The sequence below is a fragment of the Alexandromys fortis genome, unplaced genomic scaffold (genome assembly GCF_014885135.2).
Source record: "Alexandromys fortis isolate MF-2015 unplaced genomic scaffold, M_Fortis_MF-2015_v1.1 scaffold_209, whole genome shotgun sequence".
In the NCBI taxonomy this organism is placed as follows: Eukaryota; Metazoa; Chordata; class Mammalia; order Rodentia; family Cricetidae; genus Alexandromys; species Alexandromys fortis.
The window spans coordinates 734,076-757,444 of NW_026068090.1; the positions used below are offsets into that span (position 1 = coordinate 734,076).

At 43.1% G+C, this 23,369-nt stretch overlaps 1 protein-coding gene and 1 long non-coding RNA gene across 4 annotated transcripts in view; one reads left to right on the forward strand and one right to left on the reverse strand.

Annotated features, from left to right (window-relative positions):
• The window catches only part of Rnf121 (ring finger protein 121), a 59,914-nt gene that overhangs the window by 29,999 nt on the left and 6,546 nt on the right, over positions 1-23,369 (forward strand). For all 3 annotated transcript variants that reach the window (XM_050122567.1, XM_050122566.1, XM_050122568.1), the window contains exons 3-6: positions 51-192; positions 13,350-13,504; positions 17,013-17,120; positions 19,244-19,364. In XM_050122567.1, the coding sequence (XP_049978524.1) occupies positions 51-192; positions 13,350-13,504; positions 17,013-17,120; positions 19,244-19,364 (526 nt within the window). The remainder of the gene's footprint in view (positions 1-50; positions 193-13,349; positions 13,505-17,012; positions 17,121-19,243; positions 19,365-23,369) is intronic.
• On the reverse strand, positions 13,338-19,224 carry LOC126488839 (uncharacterized). Its single transcript, XR_007588795.1, has 4 exons — positions 17,427-19,224; positions 15,796-15,869; positions 13,711-13,802; positions 13,338-13,482 (listed from the first exon to the last, which is right to left on the reverse strand). It is a non-coding gene; the product is annotated as an uncharacterized lncRNA (long non-coding RNA).

Below are 23,369 nucleotides of genomic sequence, written 5' to 3' on the forward strand. Positions count from 1 at the left end.
TACCACCACACCATCCCTTCCCTGACTCACCCTGCCTGTTTGCCTTTCAGGGTCGAGCATGCACGTATGCATGCCAAACATCGTGGCCATGAAGCCATGCATGCCGAAATGGTCCTCATCCTCATTGCTACGTTGGTGGTAGCCCAGCTGCTCCTGGTACAGTGGAAACAGAGGCACCCTCGTTCTTACAACGTAAGCCACTTCTCACTCTTTGAAAATGTTCTTTGAGACAGGAGCTCCTGTATCCCAGGCAGGCCTTGAACTCATTAAGTAGATGAGAATGATTTTGAGCTCCTTGATCTTTCTGTCTTTACCTCTCAAATACTAGGATTGCAGGTGTTTACCACCACACCTGGCACCTCTTACTTTTAGTCATCAAGAGACCCTTCATAAGTGTCCTAGGATCCAGACTGATCCAGGGCACATGCAGGCAGATAAAAAGAGTAGCAATGGATTTTCCATATGGAATGAAGAGTCGTTTGTGGGACATACGTGTGTGTGTGTGTGTGTGTGTGTGTGTGTGTGTGTGTGTGTGTGTGTGTGTGTGATGGGCAAGTGATTTGGTGTACGAAGACAAGAATAAAGCATGAGACAACGTTTCTGTTTCTCCATTTGTTTTGAGACAGGGTCTCACTGTTTGCTCTGACTGTCCTGGAACTTGCTGTGTAGACCAGGCTGGCCTCAAATTTACAGAGATCTTTGCTTCCTAAGTGCTGGGATTAAAGACTAGCACCACTACTCTCAGCCCGACATGAGACTACCTTATCATCAGAAAAAGGAGATACTTCTTTTTAAACATCGTGAGACAATTCCTGAAGTAAATATCAGAGATCATTCATTTGGAAGGGAGATCATTGACTGGGCAAGCCAACACTAGTCTTATGAGAAGGGGCTAGATTTCATTAATGTGTATTCCAAAAGCCAAGATCAAGCAAACAAACAAAAAGACAATGGAGGAAGTGAAGAAAAATTATGTAATGCATACAGAAAGCAAACAGCTAAGTGGCACAAGGAAGTTCTTATTAGTAATGACACTGACCTGTACATAGTTGGAGTAGTAAAGGAAAGATCCCATAATTCATCAGCATGCTAGGTGTATAAGTCTCACATTAGATATCAGGACACACACAAGCTTACACACAATGAAAGTAAAAGGACGGGAAGAAATATTCCATGAAAATGATAGCCAAAAAAAAGTAGAGGACATAAATTCAAGACCAGACTATTCTAAATGCTTCAAGAGCAACCAGGACTACAGAATGAGTCCAAACAAAGAAAGAGGGTCCTCTCACAGAGCACCATCCATATTGGGTGACCTACAACCACCTTTGACTCTAGCTTCACAGGATCTGATCTTTTTTCTTTTGGCTTCTGCAGGTGCCCAAACATGTGTCCATATTCCTTCCTCCAATCCCATATATACATGTAATTAGAAATAAATTTGTTTTGTTTTATTTCTCAAGACAGGGTTCCTCTGTGTTAACCTTGGCCATCTGGAACTCATTTTGTAGACCATGTTGCCAGAGATCTACCTGCCTCTGCCTCCTGAGTACTAGGATTAAAGGTGTGTGCCACAACCACCTGGCTAAAAACAAAATATTTTTAAAATGAAAGAAAGGAAGGTGGTGGCCTAGAGAGGTTAAGAACGCAGAGGTTAAGAGCATTGGTTGCTCTTCCAGAGGTCCTGGGTTCAATTCCCAGCAACCACATGGTGACTCACAACCATCTGTAATGAGATCCAGTGCTGTCTTCTGGAATGCAGGCATACATGCAGACAGAACACTATATACATAATAAATAAATAAATATTTAAAAAGAAAGGAAGGTGGGATGGCTATACTAATTTCAAATGACATAGGCTTAGGTAAAGATTATAAGTGATAACATATTTGTGTGATTATTTGTAGTTGGAAGCTGTTCATTTCCTGGCTACCCTGACCAGAAATAATCACTCAGAAACTATATTAATTAAATCACTGCTTGGCCAATCACTTAAATGTATTGCTAGCTAGCTCTTATATCTTAACCCATCCCTATTATTTTGTATTTTACCACAAAGCTCGTAGTCTACCAGCAAGGTTCTACCTGTTGACTTGCTTCTTTCTCCTCTGGCAGCTACATGGCTTCTCACTGACTCTGCCTTCTTTCCTACCAGCACTCAGTTTAGTTTTCCTGCCTAGCTCTATTCTGCTAAGCCACTGGCTGAAACAGGTTTATTCCTTAACCAATAAAAGCAACACATATATAGAAGGACTTCCCACACAAATTATTGTATATATTAGTTAAAGTACAATATAGCAAGAAGATGCAAATCTCTCTCTCTCTCTCTCTCTCTCTCTCTCTCTCTCTCTCTCTCTCTCTCTCTCTCTCTCTCTCTCTCTCTGTATATATATATACAAAGGTGCCCAAAATATGGGAACCAAAAACTGACAGGACCGGAAGGAGTAATAGGCGTTTCTATAGCAATGGAGAAATCAGTGCCCTTTCAATGATGTACAGAAAAGTGGCATACAAGATCACACATCACGTAGAGAATTGGTCCAGGTTGCCTATGAACTTGAGACATTCCTGCCTCAGTCTCCCCAGTGCAAGCAGGCACCACCATACTTGATGACATTCGCTGAGTTCTTAATGCTTTAAGTACTTTACATGTGTAAACTCAATTAAACCTCAGTATAATTTGGTGAGCAGTGCTTTCTTCAGTTAGAGATGAGTAACTGAAGTAGTTAATCTGAATAATTTGCTCAAGTGATAAAACCATTAGATAATTTTACTTTATGACTTTCAGTCAGAATCTCTTAAGTGCTTTTTTTTCTGCAGTATATGTTTAGACTTGTAATATTGCCGAACATGGTGAGGGGTCTGTAGCCAACTACAGTGCTATCTCATTTAATTAATTAATTAATTTTGGTTTTTTTGAAACAGAATTTCTCTATGTAACCCTTGCTTGCTGGAACTCACTTTGTGGGCCAGGCTGCCCCCTGCTTCTGCCTCCTGGGTGCTGGATTAAAGGCGTGTGCCCCCACCGCTCAGCTGTGCTATCATTTAATCTGTGTAACCATGATGTTAGGTGAAAGCATGGACAGCTGGGGCCTGCTAGAAAGCTAGGCAGCCCGTGTTACCTGTTTCCCGTTTCACATTTTCAGCTCTCCTCTGTCTGGCCTCTGGAAATGATTTTCTGTCGAGGGAACTAAGGTATAATCTGGAGCACAGAGGTAAAGAAACTGATCTTTGTCCTTGAGCTTGGTGTTGTCGCGAGGGACTAATAGAGATACGTACCTTCAGGTCACAGAGCATGAGACGCTCACATGGTACCAACAGTTTAGCTGTCTGGGTGGGGCTTCATGTGTGGACCCGGCTCATGCTTCACGAGATGAGACACTTGTAGTTATTGTGTGTACAAAATATAAGTTTTCCTTGGTCCCAGAAAAATAAGAAAACCATTAGAACAAGTGTAGAGTGGCAGCCCTTTTGGTAATTCTGTTTTTATTTGTTTTTCATTTTATTTTATGCTTATGGGTGTTTTACCTACATGTGTGTCTTTGTACCACATGCATGCAGTAGCAGTGAAGGCCAGGAGAGGGTGTTGGATCCCCAGGACTGGAATTACAGATGGTTGTGAGCTGCCACATAGGTGCTGTGATTTGAACTTGGTCCTCTTTTTTTTTTTTTTAAGATTTATTTATTTATTATATATACAGTATTCTGCCTGCATTGTGGGCCAGAAGAGGGCACCAATTCTCATTACAGATGGTTGTGAGCCACCTTGTGGTTGCTGGGAATTGAACTCAGGACCTCTGGAAGAGCAGCCAGTGCTCTTATCCTCTGAGCCATCTCGCCAGCACCAGAATTTGGGTCCTCTTAAAGAGCAGCCGGAAGTGCTCAAAACTATAAAGACATTAAGTTTAATTCTCAGCACCTTCCTCTGGCCTCCCAGGGCACTATATACACATACACATGTCTACAGATATGCACATAATGAGTAATTAAAAAGAAATCTTAAAAGAAATATCCAGGCCTGGAGAGATGGCGCAGGTCCTGAGTTTAATTCCCAGAAACCACATGTAGGCTCACACCCATTATAGTGAGATGTGAGATCTGTGCCCAGAACACCATATACAGTCCAGCAGCAATGACACACACTTTTAATCCCAGCACCTGGGAGACAGAGGCGGGTGGATTTCTGTGAGTTCAGGGCTAGCCTGATCTTCATAGTAAGTTCAAAAGCAGCCACGGCTATATGGAGAATCTTGTTTTAAAATCAAAAAACAACAACAAAATAATAAAAATTACACTTTAAAAAGAAGAAAAGGAGAGGAATCTAAAGTGGCTCTTTATATAATTGTTTGTTTGTTTTAAGTTAAGGTTTCTCTGTGTAGCAATGACTGTCCTTGACTCACTCTGTAGACCAGGCTAGCCTCCAAGTCAGAAACATGCCTGCTCTGCTTCCCAGTGCACCATCATGCCTGGCCTTGATGCTATATTTTAAAACTTTGTTTGTTTATTGAAACAGGGTCTTAATGTATTCCTGGCTGACCTGGAACTCACTCTGTAGACCTGACTGGCCCTGAACTCATAGAAATCCACCTGTCTCTGCCACCCAAATGCTGAGATTAAAGGGCTGCACTCCATGCCTGGCCCCATTCTTTTAATGGATTCAACAGATATTTAGCTTGGAACTGAAGTGCCAGCTTTATAAACTGAGTGATTCCTGAGCTCACTGTTAAAGGGGAGAACCGACTTCTGACTGATAGCTGTCCTTTAATTTCTACACACAGCTAATAATAAGTTTATTTATTTATTTATTTATTTTTTTGCACAACAACTTTATTTAGTTTACAGAAGGAGTCTCTTAGTATAGGTTGTAAAAAGGAAAGCTTTAGTGTAATTTACATTCATTTTAAGACTACTCTGTGGTGGTGGTGCACGTCTTTAATCCCAGCACTTGAGCGGCAGAAGCAGGCAGATCTCTGTGAATCTGAGGCCAGCCTGGTCTACAGAGTGAGTTCTGGGACAGCCAGGGATACACAGAAAAACCCTGTCTTATTCAATAAAACCGAAAGCAGAAGTAAAAATTTGCTCTGTACAAATTTAATTCTGATCAGTATGAGCAATACTTTCATAGATCTACTGCACATAAAAACTTTTCATCAAAGCATTAGCAATGAATCAAGTAGCCTGAATGTATTTAGGCAAAACTGGCCATCAAAACCATTTACACTTAGTGCTGATGAGAGCCAAGAACCCTCAATAAATACAGACATACTCAGCCTGCAACTTCATCTTTGAAAAAGCTTTATATAATTATTGATAGGATAATGGTCTACATACTACTTCCAATCTATATTTGTAGTCTACAGTTAGATAATCTATCTTTTTTTATTAAATATACAATCCAGGAAGGATTCCTTCACAGAGGGAAGAAAAAAAGAACCTTTCACTTTTTTTTTTTACAGGTTTAGATAAAATTAGGTTATGCTTTGGTGCTGTGCAAGTATTTATAGCCTGTCAGCCTTTAAATTCTTTGTCAGAGAGTGGTGGTACTCATGTCTGCCTTAAAAATCAGCTTGTGGTTTCAATACAATTAATGGCAAACATTAATTCTAAATGCAAAGTATATAAAGTAACAAAATTAGTATCTGGAGATTTTTTTTAAACAGTGGATGGTGCTTAGAATGACATCAGAGTGTCCACATATACACACATGTACTCAAATACACATCAAAAAGCAAGAATGATAAGACTCAAGATTTAGGGTACTGGTGACCTTGTATGAGAAGGAGATGGGAGAATAAGAGAAAAGAACACATAGTTATATCTAAGTAGTTTTAGTTGTTTCCTTGTGTGCAGACTAGTAGGTTCATTGGTTGAGTACTGACTGAAAAGGGTAACAAAAAGATACCTGATAAGTACAAGCAAAAGTGTATATATTAAATACATTGTCGTGTTTTGGGAATAAAGAATGGGCATGGAAGAGAATTGAAATGACGCCTGGAGAATGCTGTGTTGAGGAAACACCGGGATTATCGTCGGCCAGCAGAAGCATGGGGGCTTTGAGGAAGCTTTAAAAAAGAAGTGTTTATGGCATGCCAGAAAATGATGGGTTGGTAGATAGGGTTGTGTTTCTCTCCAGCTGAACACAGTTTTGTTCTTTACTAGCATAGGTTAGGTTGGCAGCCTCGCCCATGTGACCACCAGGTGGAAAAACACCAGTCCTGTTCTCGTAAATGAGTTTTCACCAGGGACTATTGGCATTTTAGGCCGGTTTATTCTTTGTGAGGTGAGGAGGGCTGTGCTGAGCATCACAGAATATCAGGTGAAATAGGCTCTCATGCCAGTAAGGGTGAGAGCAAGCGGTGAAGAGCCATTTCCTCCTTCCATGTCCTTTATAGAGGCTCCCAGCAGATGTTGCCCATATTTAGAGATGGGTCTTCCCAACTCCAAAGACATGGATTAAAGGTGGCCCTTCCCACATCAAAATCCCAGATTAGGGCTGCAGAGACGGCTCAGCGGTTAAGACCACTGGGTGCTCTTCCATAGGTCCTGAGTTCAATTCCCAACAACTACACGGTGACTCACAACCATCTACAGTGGGATCTGATGAACTTGCCTGTCATAAAGGTGTACATGCAGATAGAGCACTCATACATACAACATAAATAAATCTTTAAAAAACAGATTGGAAGTGGATTATCCCACTTCAAATGATTTAATTAAGCAAAAATCCCTCATGGGTATTCCCAGCCATTTGGGGTTTTAATTAATTCCAGATATAGTCAAGCCTTCACATCAGGTATCCTGAGCCTCTGTAGTAGCACCTTTTAGTAGATATCCGAGTTTGTTTGTCTCTAGACTTTGCTGGGTGCCCCCTGGGAAGCACAGGGGTCCCTGATGAGAAGTTCTACTTTCCACTCTGGAGTGGCTGGAATGCTGCCCGCCAACTTGTCTAGCCTAAGTGCTCCGGGAAATCACTTGCTTTTCACATTTGAAGAAGAGTTAGCTCAAATTAACTTACTTGGAACAAACTGTTTTCTTGTCTCTAAATTCCGATAATGTTCTTTTTGTTTCCACCTTCAATAAAAATAACTTAAATTACTTACAGTTTACACTTGATAATTATTACCCAAAAAGGGATTTTTCTTGGCTAGATATGCACTATAGTACTTCCCTGGTGACAAGCAGGGCCCAGCACTACAAAGCAAAAGCAAAGCTGCTGTAAGAACAGGGTCAGTGGAAGAGTGCTTGCCCAGCGTGTTCACAGCTATGGGTTTATACCTGTTACTGGTAAACACCACCAATAAAATGAGCTGCCGAGGTTGCTCTGTGAGCAGAGACCCTGGGAAATAAACCCGATGACTCAAGTTTATCCTTGGGAGAGCCCACTCCAGTTGCCCTCAGTCCTTAGCAGATGCACACTCGGCATGCTTTCTCTCCCTACCTCTCCCTCCCCTTCTCTCTTCCTTCCCCTCTCCTCCTCCTTCTTTCTCCCACCTGTCATACACACTAAGTACAAATAATAAAGCATTCTTAAAAAACAAAACAACAACAACAAAGCCAGGTGTGGCTCACGCCCTTAGTCCCAGCACTCGGGAGTCTGAGGCAGGCGGATCTCTGTGCATTCAAAGTCAGCCTGGTCTGCAGAGTGAGGTGACAATCACAGCTGCACAGAGAAATCCTGTTTCGAGCCACTACCCCAAAAATAAAACAAACAAGGAAAGAAAAGAACCCAACCAAACTACTATACAGGATAGGGCAGGGATTTCTACCCATTTTTCAGCAAGCAGAATCTGAAGTGATTTGCTAAGAGAATATGAATGTTAAATTGCAAAATTAGAGCCCAAACTAAAATCTAGCTGTTGCTGTTATGATTGCTGTTGTTTGTCTGTGTGTTTGTTTTTATTTAGGAGCTCATCTAGTCCACTGCCCTTTAGCTCACTGTGTAGCTGCAGCTCATCTTGAATGCCTGATTCTCCTGCTTCTTGCTCTCCCAGGTGCTGGGATTACTGCTATGTGCCACCATGTCCTGCCTCTTTAATTGTCTTATGTGCTTGGTGTTTGCCTGCATATGTGTCTGTACCACTTGTTGCAGAGGCCAGAAGAGGACCTCAGAGGGCCTGGCACTGGAGTTCCAGACAGTGGTGAGCCCCATGTAGGTACTGGAAGTTGAGCCCAGGTCCTCTTCTAGAGCATTCTTAACAGCTGAAACATCTCTCTAACCCTTCTTTATGTGTATGTGTATGGAAAACAAATACTCACTGTCAATTATTAAATATTAAGTTTATTAGTGTTTTGCTAACATGTGCATCCCATGCCCATGGAGGCCGGAAGAAGACAGCAGTCCCCTGGAACTGCAGTTACAGGCAGTTTTGAGCCTCCATGTGGGTGCTGGGAACCAAACCGAGGTCTTCTGTAAGAGTAACAAGTGCTCTTAGCCTCAGAGTCAACTTTCCACGTCCCCAAACCTGACTCCTGTTTTTTTCTCTCAAAGGCCTAGGAAACTATCATGTCTTACCTGCAGCGGTCATTTTTGCTTTTAGCTCTCCTGAGTTTTTTCCCTTAATGGCTTTGCCCGAGTCCTTTCCTTGGACCTCAGGCACCTTATATTATTATTATTATTATTTTTATTTTATTTATTTATTTATTTATTTATTTATTTATTTATTTATTTATTTTTGGTTTTTCGAGACAGGGTTTCTCTGTGGTTTTGGAGCCTTTCCTGGACTAGCTCTTGTAGACCAGGCTGGTCTCGAACTCACAGAGATCCGCCTGCCTCTGCCTCCTGAGTGCTGGGATTAAAGGCGTGCGCCTCACTGCCCAGGCGAATCTCAGGTATTTTACAAGCCCCATTTTGTTAGTCAAATCACCATTTTACCTCCCCCTTTCAGGGACAAGATCTGGATTGGAAGCCTTCTCCAGGTCAGACTTGCCTTTTGGCTTCTCTGTAGCTCAGTGTTCACCATCTATCCGGATTCTAATATTACTCACACCTTAGTCCCTCAGGGATGTTAGAGAAGGGAGACGTTTATGCCTGGAGAAGCATCGGTCCTATTTTTATAGATCTCCAAGGAGCAACTTTCTTCTTTTCTGTCTGCTGCCAAATAGAGCTTGTTTTCAAGTCTCCCTGAACAGCTGTTACTTCCTGGGCTGGATGAGCAGCAGACCTTCCTGGGTTCTGCGCTTAGGAGGCCATTAGACAAAGTAATGCCTTTTTGGAAAGCTTTTCTTGGTTTTCCCACTGCGGATAAAGTGCCTCACTTCTGTACTTCGTTGACCAAGACTTATACCATTCTAGAGTTACTTTGAATTAGTTAAGTTTTTGCTTTTCTTCAATAGACTTAAGTTCTTGAAGAGGCCTTATTATTCATGTAGGATACCCCAGTCCTTAGCGTGTTGTTAGTAAGTGTTTGTGAAATTGCTTAACTAGTTCTTATTTGAAGAGGGACAGCTTGGGAAAGAAGCCATAGTTTTAAGATCCCAGTCTTAGGACACTGGTAGTTAGTTTAGTGTCCTCTGAAAGACAAGAGTTGAACCCAGAGGCCGGAGGGACACAGAGACACTTTTTTTTAAAAGGTTAGTAACATATTAGTGATGTGATGGTTACCTGTGAGAGTTAGCATGACCGTTTGCTAGGGGGTCCAGTAGGAGGAAACTGCCAATCACATCTCTGCCCCACAGGCTGGTTTAGCCATGTCTTGTCAAATCATAGAAGCAACTGGGTATGTCTGCTTATTGGGCCTATAGATAACTATCTAATGGCTGGCCTTTGCTGGACCATTTTCCTGGCATAGTAGCAGCACACTGCTTTTAATCCCAGCACTGAGCAGAGAGAGCCAGGTGGATCTCTGTGATTTCAAGCCTGGTCTGTTCCAGAACAGTGGGCCACACAGCGAAACCGTTTCAAAAAGAAAAAGTTAAAATTTTCTTTTCATAATTTACAGTATCTTGGCATAAGTATTATTTATAATTCATTCCTTAATTCCCCTTCATTAGCTTTGCCCAGTTCCTTTGTTTGGCAGAATTCTACAGAATATGTTTTTCCCCTACTGAGATTTTTATGCCTGTACTGATTTGTTTCTGGTGCAGCTTGTCCTATACTGTGTATGAAAAAAAAAAAACATGTATTTTATACATTGTTGTGTAGTGTGTATTCTCTGAAATTCCGAGGAAAACCAGATTCAGTGATTTAACAGTGCCACCCCCCATTTAATTAACTAGCTGTTGTCCAGACGACAGTAATGCTGTTTCTCCTTTGGCCTTTCAGACTTGTGTTGGCCCCAAAGTCAGTGTTATTGAGAACTCATTCATTATTTATGTAGTTTTTCTTGTTCAGGGTTTGTCTTAGTTAGGGTTTCACTAGGAAGAGACGCCTTGACCACGGCAACTCTTAAAAAGGAAAATGTTTCATTGGGTGATTTACAATTTCAGATGTTTAGTCCATTTTCATCTGGGTGGGATATGGTGGTATGCAGGCAGACACGGTGCTGAAGAAAGAACTAAATCTTGGTCCTGCGGGCAACAGAAAGTGAACTGAGACACTGGACATGGCTTGAAAAAAAATATATATATATATATTCATATATAAGACCTCAGATCCCACTTCCACCAAAGTCACCCTTACTAGTGCCATTACCTATGAGCTTATGGGAGCCAGTTACTTTCATTTACATTCAAACTACCACAGATTTTTTTTTGTATTGGTTTTTTTAAATTTGTCTCTTTCTACTTTAAACTTTTCTAGGTGACTCCGCCTGTAGTTCTAGCACATGGGAGGCAGAGGCAGGCGGATCTCTGAGTTTGAGGCCAGCCTGGTCTACAGAGCATGTTACATGTTCCAGGACAGCCAGGATGTGGCACAGAGAAACTGTGCCTCAAAGAACTTAAGCAAACGTTTCTAAATATATATATCTACATTTCAAGGGGAAAAAAAAACAGAGCAGGATGGCTGCTTCTGTACCATATACCATATCCCAGATGTTCAAAGCCTGAAACAGCAGGAATTCCTCTTCTTTCTTTACAGAAGGTAGCATGGCCAGACCTTTTGGTGTGGTTCTGTGTTAGCGTCTGTGTCTGCTGTTTGTCCACAGTCCCAGTGAGCCTGTGAAGGCTCAGTGAAGAGCCTTCTTCCCACTCTCAGTTGGAGTCTTTGCTTGTTTGGTACCATGTCTTTTCTTGGCCTTTCCCAGTGTTTCTTTTGTTGTTGTTGGTTTGTTTTTCAAGACAGGGTTTCTCTCTTTAGCCTGTCCTGGACTGTCCTGGAACTTGGTCTGTAGACCAGACTGGCCTTGAACTCAGAGATCCACCTGCCTCTGCCTACCAAGGGTGTGTGCCTACTGCCAGGCCTCTCTCTGTCCTAATCTGTAAAATAATACTTAAACACTAAGGTAGGGACTTTGGAAGGTGGCTCAGTAGGTCAAGTATTTGCTGAGGAAGCATGAGGATCTCAGCTTGGATCCCTAGCATCCAAATAGAAGCCAGGAACGCCATCATGCTTCTGTGATCCCCAAGCTGGACCCTGGGCCTCACTGACGTTCTAGCCAGTCCACCTAAAAAGTGGGCTCCAGGTTCATTGAAACAGGGTTTCAATAAATAAGGCAGAGGAGAAGATAAGGGAAGATACTAGATGCCAACCTCTGGCTTCCATACGTGTGTTCAGACATAGGTGAGCACACCTGCATACATTATACATGGACCACATACATATACACAAATTAAGGGCATAGGAACTAAGTTTATATGTATGAAAATGGCTTAAGAGGGAGGCAGGAACAGTTGCTAGTATGTACAACACCCGGAGTTCCATTTCCAGCATTCCCTAGACCAGGTATAGTGGTGTATCACGTGCAGTCCCAGCACTTGGGAGGTGGAGACAAGAGCATTAGAAGTTCAGGGTCAATGTAGGATAAATGAGACCCTTGCTCAAAAAANATATATATATATAATGAAACTCACTACTTTGTATACTAACTAAAAACAAATAAATAAATGAAAACAGACAAGAATTTCCGAGAAACAGATAAAAACCAACTAGGTATTTTCTGACCATAGAAGACTAAGAGAGAAGTAAACTCAAGCTCTGTGCTGCGCCACTCACGGTAGCAGCTACCCATCTTGTGACTTAGGAGCGCTTGAAATGTGCTGTTAATGCTGATCTGGTTTCAAAGTCCAAAATAAGTAAAATAATTAATGATTTTAGCATTTTGTGGTTGGGGACATTTCTCACAGGTAGTCATGAACAGGGTCCTGAGATCACTACCTAGCGCAAATAGCGACTTGAATGTTTTGTGTATGCTGAAATAGTATTTACATGTGAGAATATTTAAGGTATATTGAGCTAAGTAAAACATGTTATTAAAATTAATATCACTTGTATTTTTTTAAATGTTGAAAAAAATTTAACTTGTATATGTGACTTACATTATATTTAAAGTCTAGAAATTCCCAAAGGAAATTTATTTATCTATTTATTGAACCAGGCTGGCCTCAAACTCAACTCACCGATTCACCTGCCTCCCCCTCCCGAGTGCTGGGATTGAAGGCATGCTGTTATGAGAGCTGTTTCATGCGTTTGTACCTTCCCCTAACAAGTGTGATAGGCAGTGCTGAGGGCCTGGGTCAGACTTGCGGCGCTCAGCAACACTCGACTGCTGAGATAGGTTTGTGTCCTCAGACCGTTTGCCCTGCTCTGAGACAGGGTCTCACCAAGTTGTCTAGACTGGCCTTGAACTAGCGGTGCTCCTGCCCCAGCCTCCTGAGTGGTGGGGACTGCAGACCTGTGCCTGTAGGCTGCACAGGTAGCACTACTGAAGCGGAAATGTGCCTCTCTGCTAGGGAATTTTACTTCAGTCTAGTCTTGCTTTGCTTTTAACTTATTTGTCCAAATTTATTGATGCCTCTTGTGTTCCAGTTCCCTGGCATCACTTTGTACTGTATGTAGTAAATAGGTAAATACGGCCTCGTCGTTAACCAAGAGTGAGCTCAAGACTTGTTTCATGTAGCCAAGCACCACAGATAATCCTGAGTGGGAGTTAGACCAAAGGCTCTGGATGCGTGAAAGGCGGGAAGGCTAAGTACCTGAGGGGAAGCATGGGTTTCTTCCAGTTTTCCTCGGAGGCGCATTACACAAAACCGAGATGTAACTGGGTTTGGTGGCATATGTCTTTAATCTCAGCCCTCGGGAGGCAAAGGAAGACAAATCACGTGTGTTCCAAACTGCTTAGGAATACACAGTGAGACCTGTTTCAAAGCAACAACGAAACTGGAAATGTAAGCGAAGATAGGCTACACATAGAGCTCTCTGGATGGGCCTGCAGGGGGCAGTCTGGAGCTGAAGTGCTTGTGTTTTGTTTCAGATGGTGACCCTCTTTCAGATGTGGGTTGTTCCCCTCTATTTCACAGTGAAGCTGCACTGGTGGAGGTTCTTGGTGATCTGGGTCTTCTTCTCTGCTGTCACGGCCTTTGTCACCTTCCGAGCCACACGGAAACCTCTCGTACAAACAACACCAAGGTAAGAATTTGGGTAAAGCCTGGTTTTCTCTCTCTCTGTGTCTTTCTTCTTCTTCTTTTTAAGATTAAAATATATATATATATCCGTTTGAGTGTTTTATCTGTGTGTATATAAGTGGACCGTGTGCTTGCATGTACTGCCTGTGAAGCCCAGAAGAGGGCACCAGATCCCCGGGAATTGGAGTTTCAGACTCTGAACTGACTTACAGGAACTGAACTTGATCCTCTGCAAGGGCAGCAAAGGCTCTGAATCTCTCTGCCATCTCTCCAGCTCCCAAGCCTGGGGTTCTCGAAGTGATCTGTTGGAAAGCATGGAAGGGGAGGAAGATGGGTTTAGAATGGAAATCAAAAAGCCTTTTTTTAAAAAAATACATATTTTTTGGTCTGTCTGCCAAAATGCATTGGTGCAGGGCCTCTCTAAAACAAGCTGATTGGGAGACCCACTCCCCAGCCCCATTTTCAGAATCGCCAATATTTTCCTGTTCTGCACTTGATGCTTTACATCCTGATTTGTTGGTGTTAAAAGTCCACACCGCATACAAGGCTCTGTGATCCTCGTGGTCTCGTGTTAGCAACCTTTCCTGCGGCCCCTTCTCTCACCTCAGAATTAGGTCTCCCATTATGCTGTTTATTAAGACCCTGCAGTTGCCATTATTGAACTCATCACAGTTTCCAACAAGCTGTTATTTTGAGTCTCTGTCTCCCCCACAGGGTCTGGCACTGAATTTTTGTTGAATGAGTGAATGACTATCAGCAAATTTGCAGTGACAAAGCCATTGTTTCTATAACCCTTTGTTTTATCCAAGTGTGTCTCTTGTTTAATCCTCCCAACCAGCTTGTGGGGTCATTTAAGATCCATACCAAACAGGAAAAGATATTTTTCTCACTCATTCATTCAACAAGCACCCGCTGTGTGCCAGGCCCTTTGGTGAGCGCTGGGGTACAGAACTGGATAAGACATGGTCCCTGCCCTCAAGGAGTGCTTGGTTTAATGGAGGAGAGGGTCAAGAAAGCACCTGTTGGAGTGCATCTGGTAAGTGCCATGAGAGGCATGCATGGTCTGACGCCTACCAGGAGCTGCCTAGCCTGACCCACAGTCTCCCTGTTTGCAGACTACTCCTTGTGTGCCTTGTGTGTTCTGTTTACTACACACCTTTCTCTGACCTCCTGATTGTCACTGTGAGAATGCAGGTGGATCCAGGGTAGGAATACCCGGCACTGTAACTTGTGAAGAGCAGGTGGATACGGGGTGGGAATACCCAGCATTGTAACTTGTGAAGAGCGGAGCCTTGCCTTTCTGAGCCTTGAATTGTTCATCCCTAAAAATGTGATAAATGCTCAATTTCATATAAAGCGATTTTCCAGAATTAAAGCACACTATCATATATGGGTGACCAAGTGCTGGTGATATAGGCCTGAGCCCCAAGGAGACATGATTGTGAGTTTGAGGTTACTGGGCTCCAGAGAACCAGTTCAAGGGCAGCTTGCATTACATAAAGTGAGATGGTGCAGCTGATAAAGATACTACTTGCTTAAGCCTGGTGACCAGTTTGATCAGAACCCAGTAAAGGGAGGAGAGTACCTTCTCTGCAGAGTTGCTCTCTGACCTCCACACTTGTGCCACACAAATACATAAAGTTACCAATGGCAAACAGGATGATTGAAGTACTGTTAGCAATATGGAAAGTTGTTCTATAATAGTACATGACACTGATGGTGCTTCCCAGTTTCATAAATGACATTCTTTATTCATCTAACTTTAACATGTATGTTACAGGAAATAGGCTCCGTACACCACAGTGAGATAGGTAATTTGCTTTTACCATTTGTGCAAAGAAGTGAGCTTATTCCAGAAATATGATCTGACCCATCTCAGCTTATTTAGCAAGTAAAAGCTTACGAATGTAAGATGAGTAGAAGTCTAAAATTCTGTGTCTTTTCTGCTTTCTCTTTCCCTTATGGCCAGTGTAAATCCGATGGCTGTGTGTGGTGTTTAGTTCAGTACTGCAGGGTGGTTGGGATCTTTCCGTAGCCTGAGAAGCCTGCTTAGAGAGCAGGGAAGGCTAGCAGGCACCTAAGTGTTCACCCTGGGTCCAGCCGAGACACAGGAAGCCAGCTTTCGGGAAGAAGGAAAGGTTGGGCTGGTTGTTCACACGGATTCCTGGACTGCTCATTGGCTGTCATCTTAGACAGGATGGTTAGTGACTGTCTTAGACAGGGTTTACATTGCTGTGATAAAACCACCATGACCAAAGCAACTTCGCTGGGGAGGAAAGGGTTGATTTGGCTCACACTTCCACAGCACTGTTCATCACTGAAGGAAGTCAGGACAGGAACTCAGCCAGGCAGGAACGTGGAGGCAGGAGCTGATGCAGAGACCATGAAAAGGGTGCTGATTACTGGCTTGCTCCCCATGGCTTGCTCAGCTCTTTCTTTTAAAACCAGGACCACCAGCCCAGGGATGACCCCACCCGCAGAAGGTAGGTCGCTCCCACATCAATCACTAGTTAAGAAAAATGGCCTACAGCCCTGATCTTATGGAAGCACTTCCTTCCTTCCTTCCTTCCTTCCTTCCTTCCTTCCTTCCTTCCTTCCTTCCTTCCTTCCTTCCTTCCTTCCTTCCTTCCTATAAGTGTTCTTTATGCACACATGCCTTTATGCCAGAAGAGAGCATCAGGTCCCACTATAGATGGTTGTGAGCCACCTTGTGGGCATTGGGAACTGAACTCAGGACCTCTGGAAGAACAACCAGTGTTCTTAACTGCTGAGCCATTTCTCCAGCCCTGGATCACTTTAGCTTGTATCAAGGTGACATCGTACCATCCAGCACAGTGACTGCTGCAGCATTTACAGAAGCCTGGTTCATACAGAGCCTCTCTCCTTCCCGAATCCAGCTGGAGTTCAACACTCCGATTCCACACTGCTTGTCACTAAATCCTGGGGTGCACTGCTTACCCTCAAGGATGTGAAAACCTTACTCTTCCCGAGCCATACACAATGCATTAAGTCAGGGGTACTGTTTGAGTATCTTCCTCATTTCTTCTCCAACAAAATATGTCATTTTAAAAATATCATTCCTAGTATGATTGGCCTTATGGATGGAAGCAAAGCTGCAGATAGCCTGACCAGACCCACGTACACACTGTAACCAGTTCTATCTCTGAGTCCTCTTCCTTGGATTGTCTTCTGACAAGAATAGCAAGCGTTTGCATGTTGTGTTCTGAAGGTTCTTAGGTTTTTTTTTTTTTTTTTTTTTTCTTCCTCACCCAACTAACCTAAATTTAGGGATCCCTTTTCTTGGTCCAGGAAGATGCAAAATGTTCCTGAGGGTTTGATGACTTAGGAGTATTTCTACAGTTGAGGATGTGAACGCAGTAACCAGAGGTGCCCAACAAATCCTGAGCATTGAACCTGATCCCCCATTGATGTGAGAAGGGGTTCTGGGTACCCAGTGGCCCTGAGGCTACCATTCTGTGCCCGCTGTGCTGACTTTTTTCTCTTTCCTTTAGGTTGGTTTATAAGTGGTTCCTCCTAATCTATAAGATCAGCTACGCCACTGGCATTGTTGGCTACATGGCTGTCATGTTTACCCTCTTTGGTCTTAACTTATTATTCAAGTGAGTACCCTTTGCTTTTACATTTTTCTGCTATTTAGAGAAGAATGGCTGGAGGTTCTGGGTATTAAAAAGGAGAACCTGGTATGGGTGGCAGCCCTCTGTGCTGTTTTGCTGACAGAGAACATTGAATATCTAAATACAGACAAAGGCTAGAGTCCAAATCACTGTTTTTATATTTTCCAAAAATTAGTATTCAGTGTAAAAACATAATAAAAGTAAACATAATTACCCATAATTCTATCCTTTAAGAATAGTTTTCACCTTTGTAACTTCTGCCCTACTAGACTAGGACTAGCAGAAACTCACCTGAGGGCTTACTGCTTTATATTGTCGTAGCCTTCGAGACGATGTACACCAGGTCCTCCTGCCCACAGATGACACAGAAGCCAAGCACTCCTGGACATAGAGACTGGAAAACAGAGTGAGCGGTAGTCCAGAAGAGAATGAAGTGTGGTTATCTAGGGGAAGAAATACTGACCGTGCACTATAGATGAAGGGGAGGCCCCAGCCAGGCCTGGTGACTCCAGTTACTCAGCAGCATTGAAAGTACAGTGTCTGCGTGGGCAGTGTGGGCGGCTCAGGCCAGATCCTGTCTCAAAATTAAAAATAAAAAATGGACTGTGGTTATAACTTAGCGGTGGAACTTTAGGTCTAGATGGGCAAAGTTGAATCCTCAGTACTGAAGAAGGGAAAGCAGGGGTGGGGGAAGAGTCTTGTGTCTTAATTTATGGCTGGACAGACGTTGTCTTAGTCACTGTTCCAGTGCTGTGAAGAGACACTGTGACAAGGCAGCTCTTATAAAGGAAAGTAACTAAGTGCAGGCTTACTCTGAGTTCTAGAGTTTGTCCATTATCATCATGACGGAGCAGACAGGCGCAGTGCTGGAGCAGTAGCTGAGGGCCTTACTTCCTGACCTGCAGGCAGCGGGCAGAGAGATCTAGGCCTGGCAAAGGCTTTGGAAACCTCAACAAAGCTACACCTAATCCTTTCCAGTTTCACCAGCGGGGGCCAAGCATCAAGCATAGGAGCCTATGGAGGCATTCTCATTCAAACCACCACAGCTACTAACTTCTCAGTACCCTGTAGGCTGGAGAATGTTTAAAAGTTTACTGTAAGACAAATAAAGCTAAGTACTATGTTATAGAGTGAATGGGTGCTCCTAGATCTCTTCCTTGCAGGAGGAAAATAGGCTGAGAGAATAAACAGATTCCAGTTCATTTAGACTCTAACACGTGTCTTAACCAGAGCTGTGCTGGGATTAAAGGTGACAACACCAAGCCTAGCGAACGTTAGGTTATAGATGTTTCTTCTTAGTTTCTTTACTTGCTTAATTTATATGAGATCCTGACTATTTTAACTTTGTATTTATGAGTGTTTTGCATGCATTTGTACATGCAGGAACCTACAGAAGCCAGAAAAGGGTGTGAATCCCTTGGAGCTAACATCACAAACAGTTGTGAGGCCACATGGGTGTCAGGAACTGAACCTTGGTGTTGCGCAGGATTGGCCAGAACTTGACGGCTTTTATGCCGCTGATTAGGTTGAGTGGGATAAGATGAGCACTGACCACTAAGCTTACCCACTTTCTTTGGGAATTATAACTTAGAACCAAGAGTGAATACATAGAGTTCTTTGTAAAAGTATGTTAGCCAAGATAGTTTTCTACAACATTCATAGACTCTAGACTACAAATTATTGGTGCTTAGAGTTTTTAAACTAATGTTATAGGAAAGATCCATATTTTCTTAGTAAATAGGCTTGAACCAAAATTTAACTTTGACATTATACAGAATATGTTCATGTACAACTATTCTCTAGTGACAAATATGTAAGTATTTACTAATTTTAACACCCCTCCAAACCTATGTTTGATAAACCCTTTCTGTAAAAGTGATGTAAATAGTTTAGGTTGTATGGAAAAGTCGAGGAAAACCTAGCTATTATGTGCAGTACTTATAAGTGAAGAGAGAAAGCTCCTATCCTGCTGTGTCCTGCTTCCTTGGAGGCCCAAGAGCCTATTTCACATATGGGAGCTTCACATATTGTGCAGTTGCTGTCAGTTCTGACATTCCCAGGCAGTGTGTCTCAGGGCAGGCCTTACTGCCTTGCTGCTTCCCTTGCAGGATTAAACCAGAAGATGCGATGGACTTTGGCATTTCTCTTCTCTTCTATGGCCTCTACTATGGTGTTCTTGAGCGGGACTTTGCAGAAATGTGTGCAGACTATATGGCTTCTACCATAGGGGTAAGTTCAGCCGCGCTTTGTGTGTGTGGAAACAAAGTCTTGCTGTATGTGTAGCCCAGACTGGCACCATGGACCCAGAATTCTCCGGAGGCCTCAGAGTCTTGAGCCCTAGGATTCCAGGTTTCTGCCGCTAGACACTGCTATCTGTGCCACACTGCACAGGCTAGCATCACTGAGTAAGGGAGGCTAGACACTGAAATGAAATATGCTGTATAAAAAGCTTTAGGGCGGTGGTGGCGCACGCCTTTAATCCCAGCACTCGAGAGGCAGAGGCAGGCGGATCTCTGTGAGTTCGAGGCCAGCCTGGTCTCTCTAGGGTGCATTCCAGGACAGCTAGGGCTACACACAGAGAAACCCTGTCTCAAAAAAGCAAACAAAAATAAAACAAAAACTTTAGGATGTGGGTGGTATGCATTAGAGATTTCGTCCTTGAAATTTAAATAGTACCTAAGCGTTTTAACTTTAGGATCAACATAGGAAAGAAATACTTTACCTAGTAGGAAGTTAACATTCATTTAAGAAACATTTTTTAATACTTCACTTGTGCCTGGGCCCTGTGCTATGTGTTGGACTTACAAACGTGTCCCTCTCAGAGGAACTATCAGCAGTATATTTTGCTAGTAAAGAGGTAGTTGTTTTATTTAGTCATGTGTGTAGCCATCGATAGTCCGAGTGTCAGTGAATAGCCATGAAGCATATTTGTACAAGCAACACTAATTAAACCTAGTGGGTCACACCCACAAAATCTGAAAATAAAAGTTAAAAAATGGCCCTTGCCCCAAACGCCTCCACTCACTATTGAGAGAGGTAAATACTAAAGTAACACATGAGTGTGAAGCTGTGTGTGTATTACATATTGTGAAGGAAAGGCTCGTGATGCCGTGGACACACGTGACACTGACACACTTAACCTCAAAGATGACTACGGACACATTTGACCTCATCGACCTCAAAGATGGCTTCCTCAGAGAATGACTTTTGCATGAGTAGGCGTGAGTGACAAAGGAATGGCACCCGCAAGAGTCCTGTCAGCAGGATTGAGTGTGGGTCGGGTCTTTCCTTCCTTCTTTTTTTACATGTGTGTGTGTGCATTTCTGGGGGCCAGAGGCCAGCCTTGAATGCCACTCCTCAGAAGCCACCCGCCCTGTGTTTTGAGACAGGGTCTCTCGTTGGCCTGAGCTTGCAGATTTTGCTAGACTGGCTGGCCAGCCCGAATTTGTCTCTACCTCCCCAGTGTGAAGATGATGAGTGTGCACCACATCTGTCCTAGTGTGTAGTGTATGTGTGTGCACAGGTGCAGAGGCCAGAGGTCAAATTGAGGTGTCTTTCCCCATCATTTCCATTTTATTTGCTCTTTTTGTTATTGTTCCTTGTTGTTGCTTTTTGAGACAAGGTTTCTCTGTTATGTACCTCTGGCTCTCCTGGAACTCAGCACTGTACACTAGGCTGACCTTGAACTCACAGAGAGCTACCTGTTTCTGTCCCAAGTGCGTTTTATTTTTTATTAATTATTATTGACTGTATGCGTGTGCCGTGACACTCGTGCAGATCGGAGAACACGATTGTGGAGTTGGCTCCAGGGCTCGAGTTCAGAACGTTGGCCTTGCGTAGCAAGTGCTTTACAATGTGAGCCATCTCTCCACCCTCCACCTTAATTTTTACAGTACGATCTGTCACCGAACCATGAGCTCGTCAGTTCGCCTAGGCTTGCTGGCCCGTGAGATGCACGCATTCGTCTTTCTCTGCGCCCCACCTCCTGCATTGAGTTTGCAGACACATACTGCTGCACGAAACTCTGTAAAATGTGGGTTCTCAAGATCAAACTGAGATCTGTGTGCTCCTGCAGCAAGCACTCTACTGACTGAACTGTCTCTGTCATGAAAGGGGAGATGTTTCTGAGGAACTGATCTTATTTATTGTTGTATTTGCGTATGACGATGGGGCAGTGCACAGCTGTGATGCTTATATACAAGTCAGAGAACAACTTTGTAGATTCATTTCTCTCCCTATACCTTTATGTGCACTCCAGGGATTGAACTCAGGGCATCAGGTTTGCGTGTCAGTGAACTTTGCCTTCTGAGCCCAAGATTTCAATTTTGTTACTAAAGGCACTGAAGGTCTAGAGTTAGCTTAGCAGTTCAAACAATTGGTTTTGCCAGCGGTGGTGGTACACACCTTTAATTCCAGCACTTGAGAGGCAGAGACAGGTGGATCTTTGTGAGTTTGAGACCAGCCTGTCCTACCAAGTGAGTTCAGGGACAAGCTCCAAAGAAAGCTACAGAGAAACTCATTTCAAAAACAAAACAAAACAAAAAATAAATAAATTAAAAAAACACTGCTTGCTCTTCCAGAGGACCCAGGTTTGATTCCCAGCACCTACATGGCAGCTCACAACTGTCTGTAACTCCAGTTCCAGGGAATCCTATGTCTCTTCTGGCCTCTCAGGCACACATATGTTACACACAAATAAATGCAGATGAAATGTTCATACACATTAAATAATAAAATGATTCAGACAAAAAATGACTGAGAGACTAATAGAGAAAGACTATCAAATCTGCATTAACCAAAGATGGTTCTGACTACGGGGTAGAAAGCAGGCTTTAGAGGGTCCAGACTAGACTAGACCCCTTAAAAGACACCTCTGGGAATCTGGGTGAGGCAAAGTCACTTTAGAAGAGGCTAGAGCCAGTAGAAAAGGAAGACATGAACTATTTATTTTTATTTTTTTTCCATGATATTTATTGAGCTCTACATTTTTCTCTGCTCCCCTCCCTGCCTCTCCCCTGTCCCTTAAACGCTCCCCCAAGGTCCCCATGCTCCAATTTACTCAGGAGAGATCTTGTCTTTTTCTACTTTCTACTTCCCATGTAGATTAGATCTATGTGAGTCTCTCTTGGTGTCCTCATTTTTGTCTAAGTTCTCTGGGATTGTGGTTTGTAGGCTGGCTTTCTTTGCTTTATGTTTAAAAACCACCTGTGAGTGAGTACATGTGATAATTGTCTTTCTGTCTCTGGGTTACCTCACTCAAAATAATGTTTTCTAGTTCTATCCATTTTCCTGCAATATTCAAGTTGTCGTTATTTTTTCTGTTGTGTAGTACTCCATTATGTAAATATACCACTTTTTTTTTTTTATCCATTCTTTGATCGAGGGGCATTTAGGTTGTTTCCAGGTTCTGGCTATGACAAACAAAGCTGCTATGAACATAGTTGAGCACATGTCCTTGTGGCACGATTGAGCATCCTTTGGATATACACCCAAAAGTGGTATTACTGGGTCTTAAGGAAGGTTGTTTCCTTATTTTCTGAGAAATTGCCACACTGACGTTCAAAGGGGTTATACCAGCTTGCATTCCCACCAGCAATGCAGAAGTGTTCCCTTTTCCCCACAACCTCTCCAGCATAAGTTGTCATCAGTGTTTTTGATACAGTTTTAGGTCAAGTCTTTCTCAGTGAAGTGATATTAATGTTATTTTTCCTATTCTTGAACAAATTGGAAAAAAAAATCTGTTAGCTCCCTTCATGCTTCTGTGGGTAACAGCTGCTCTGAGCGTCCCAAGGGGCACCCCTGCTGTAGAGCTCTTGAGGGTGTGGTCTAGTGGGACTAGTACCCAGTAGGCTGTACCCTTGAGAGAGACTGAGGTCATTCTCATGGCCCCTGAGGTAGTTACTACCAAACCCCATTATTATAGGAGTGAGTGCAGCCTTGAACGGTCCCCTGCTTCCGACTGGATGTGATCCTTTTCATCTGTATGTTCCCGTGTGTGGTGCCGTCGCCATGGGGCGATTCGAGTGCTGTCTGTCTGGGCTTTTGCCCTCCAAACTGTAAACAAAGCCTTCTTTTCCTTTGAGTGCCCAGCCTTGCAGATTTTATGACAGCAATGGAAACATTCTAGAATTGCCTGTTGGATTCTTTCATAATCTCATTTCACTGTCTCTTATCTGCATGTGTAGCCTTCATTCAGATCTTTAGCCTCCTTGTTCTCCAGATGAGAGCTGTCAG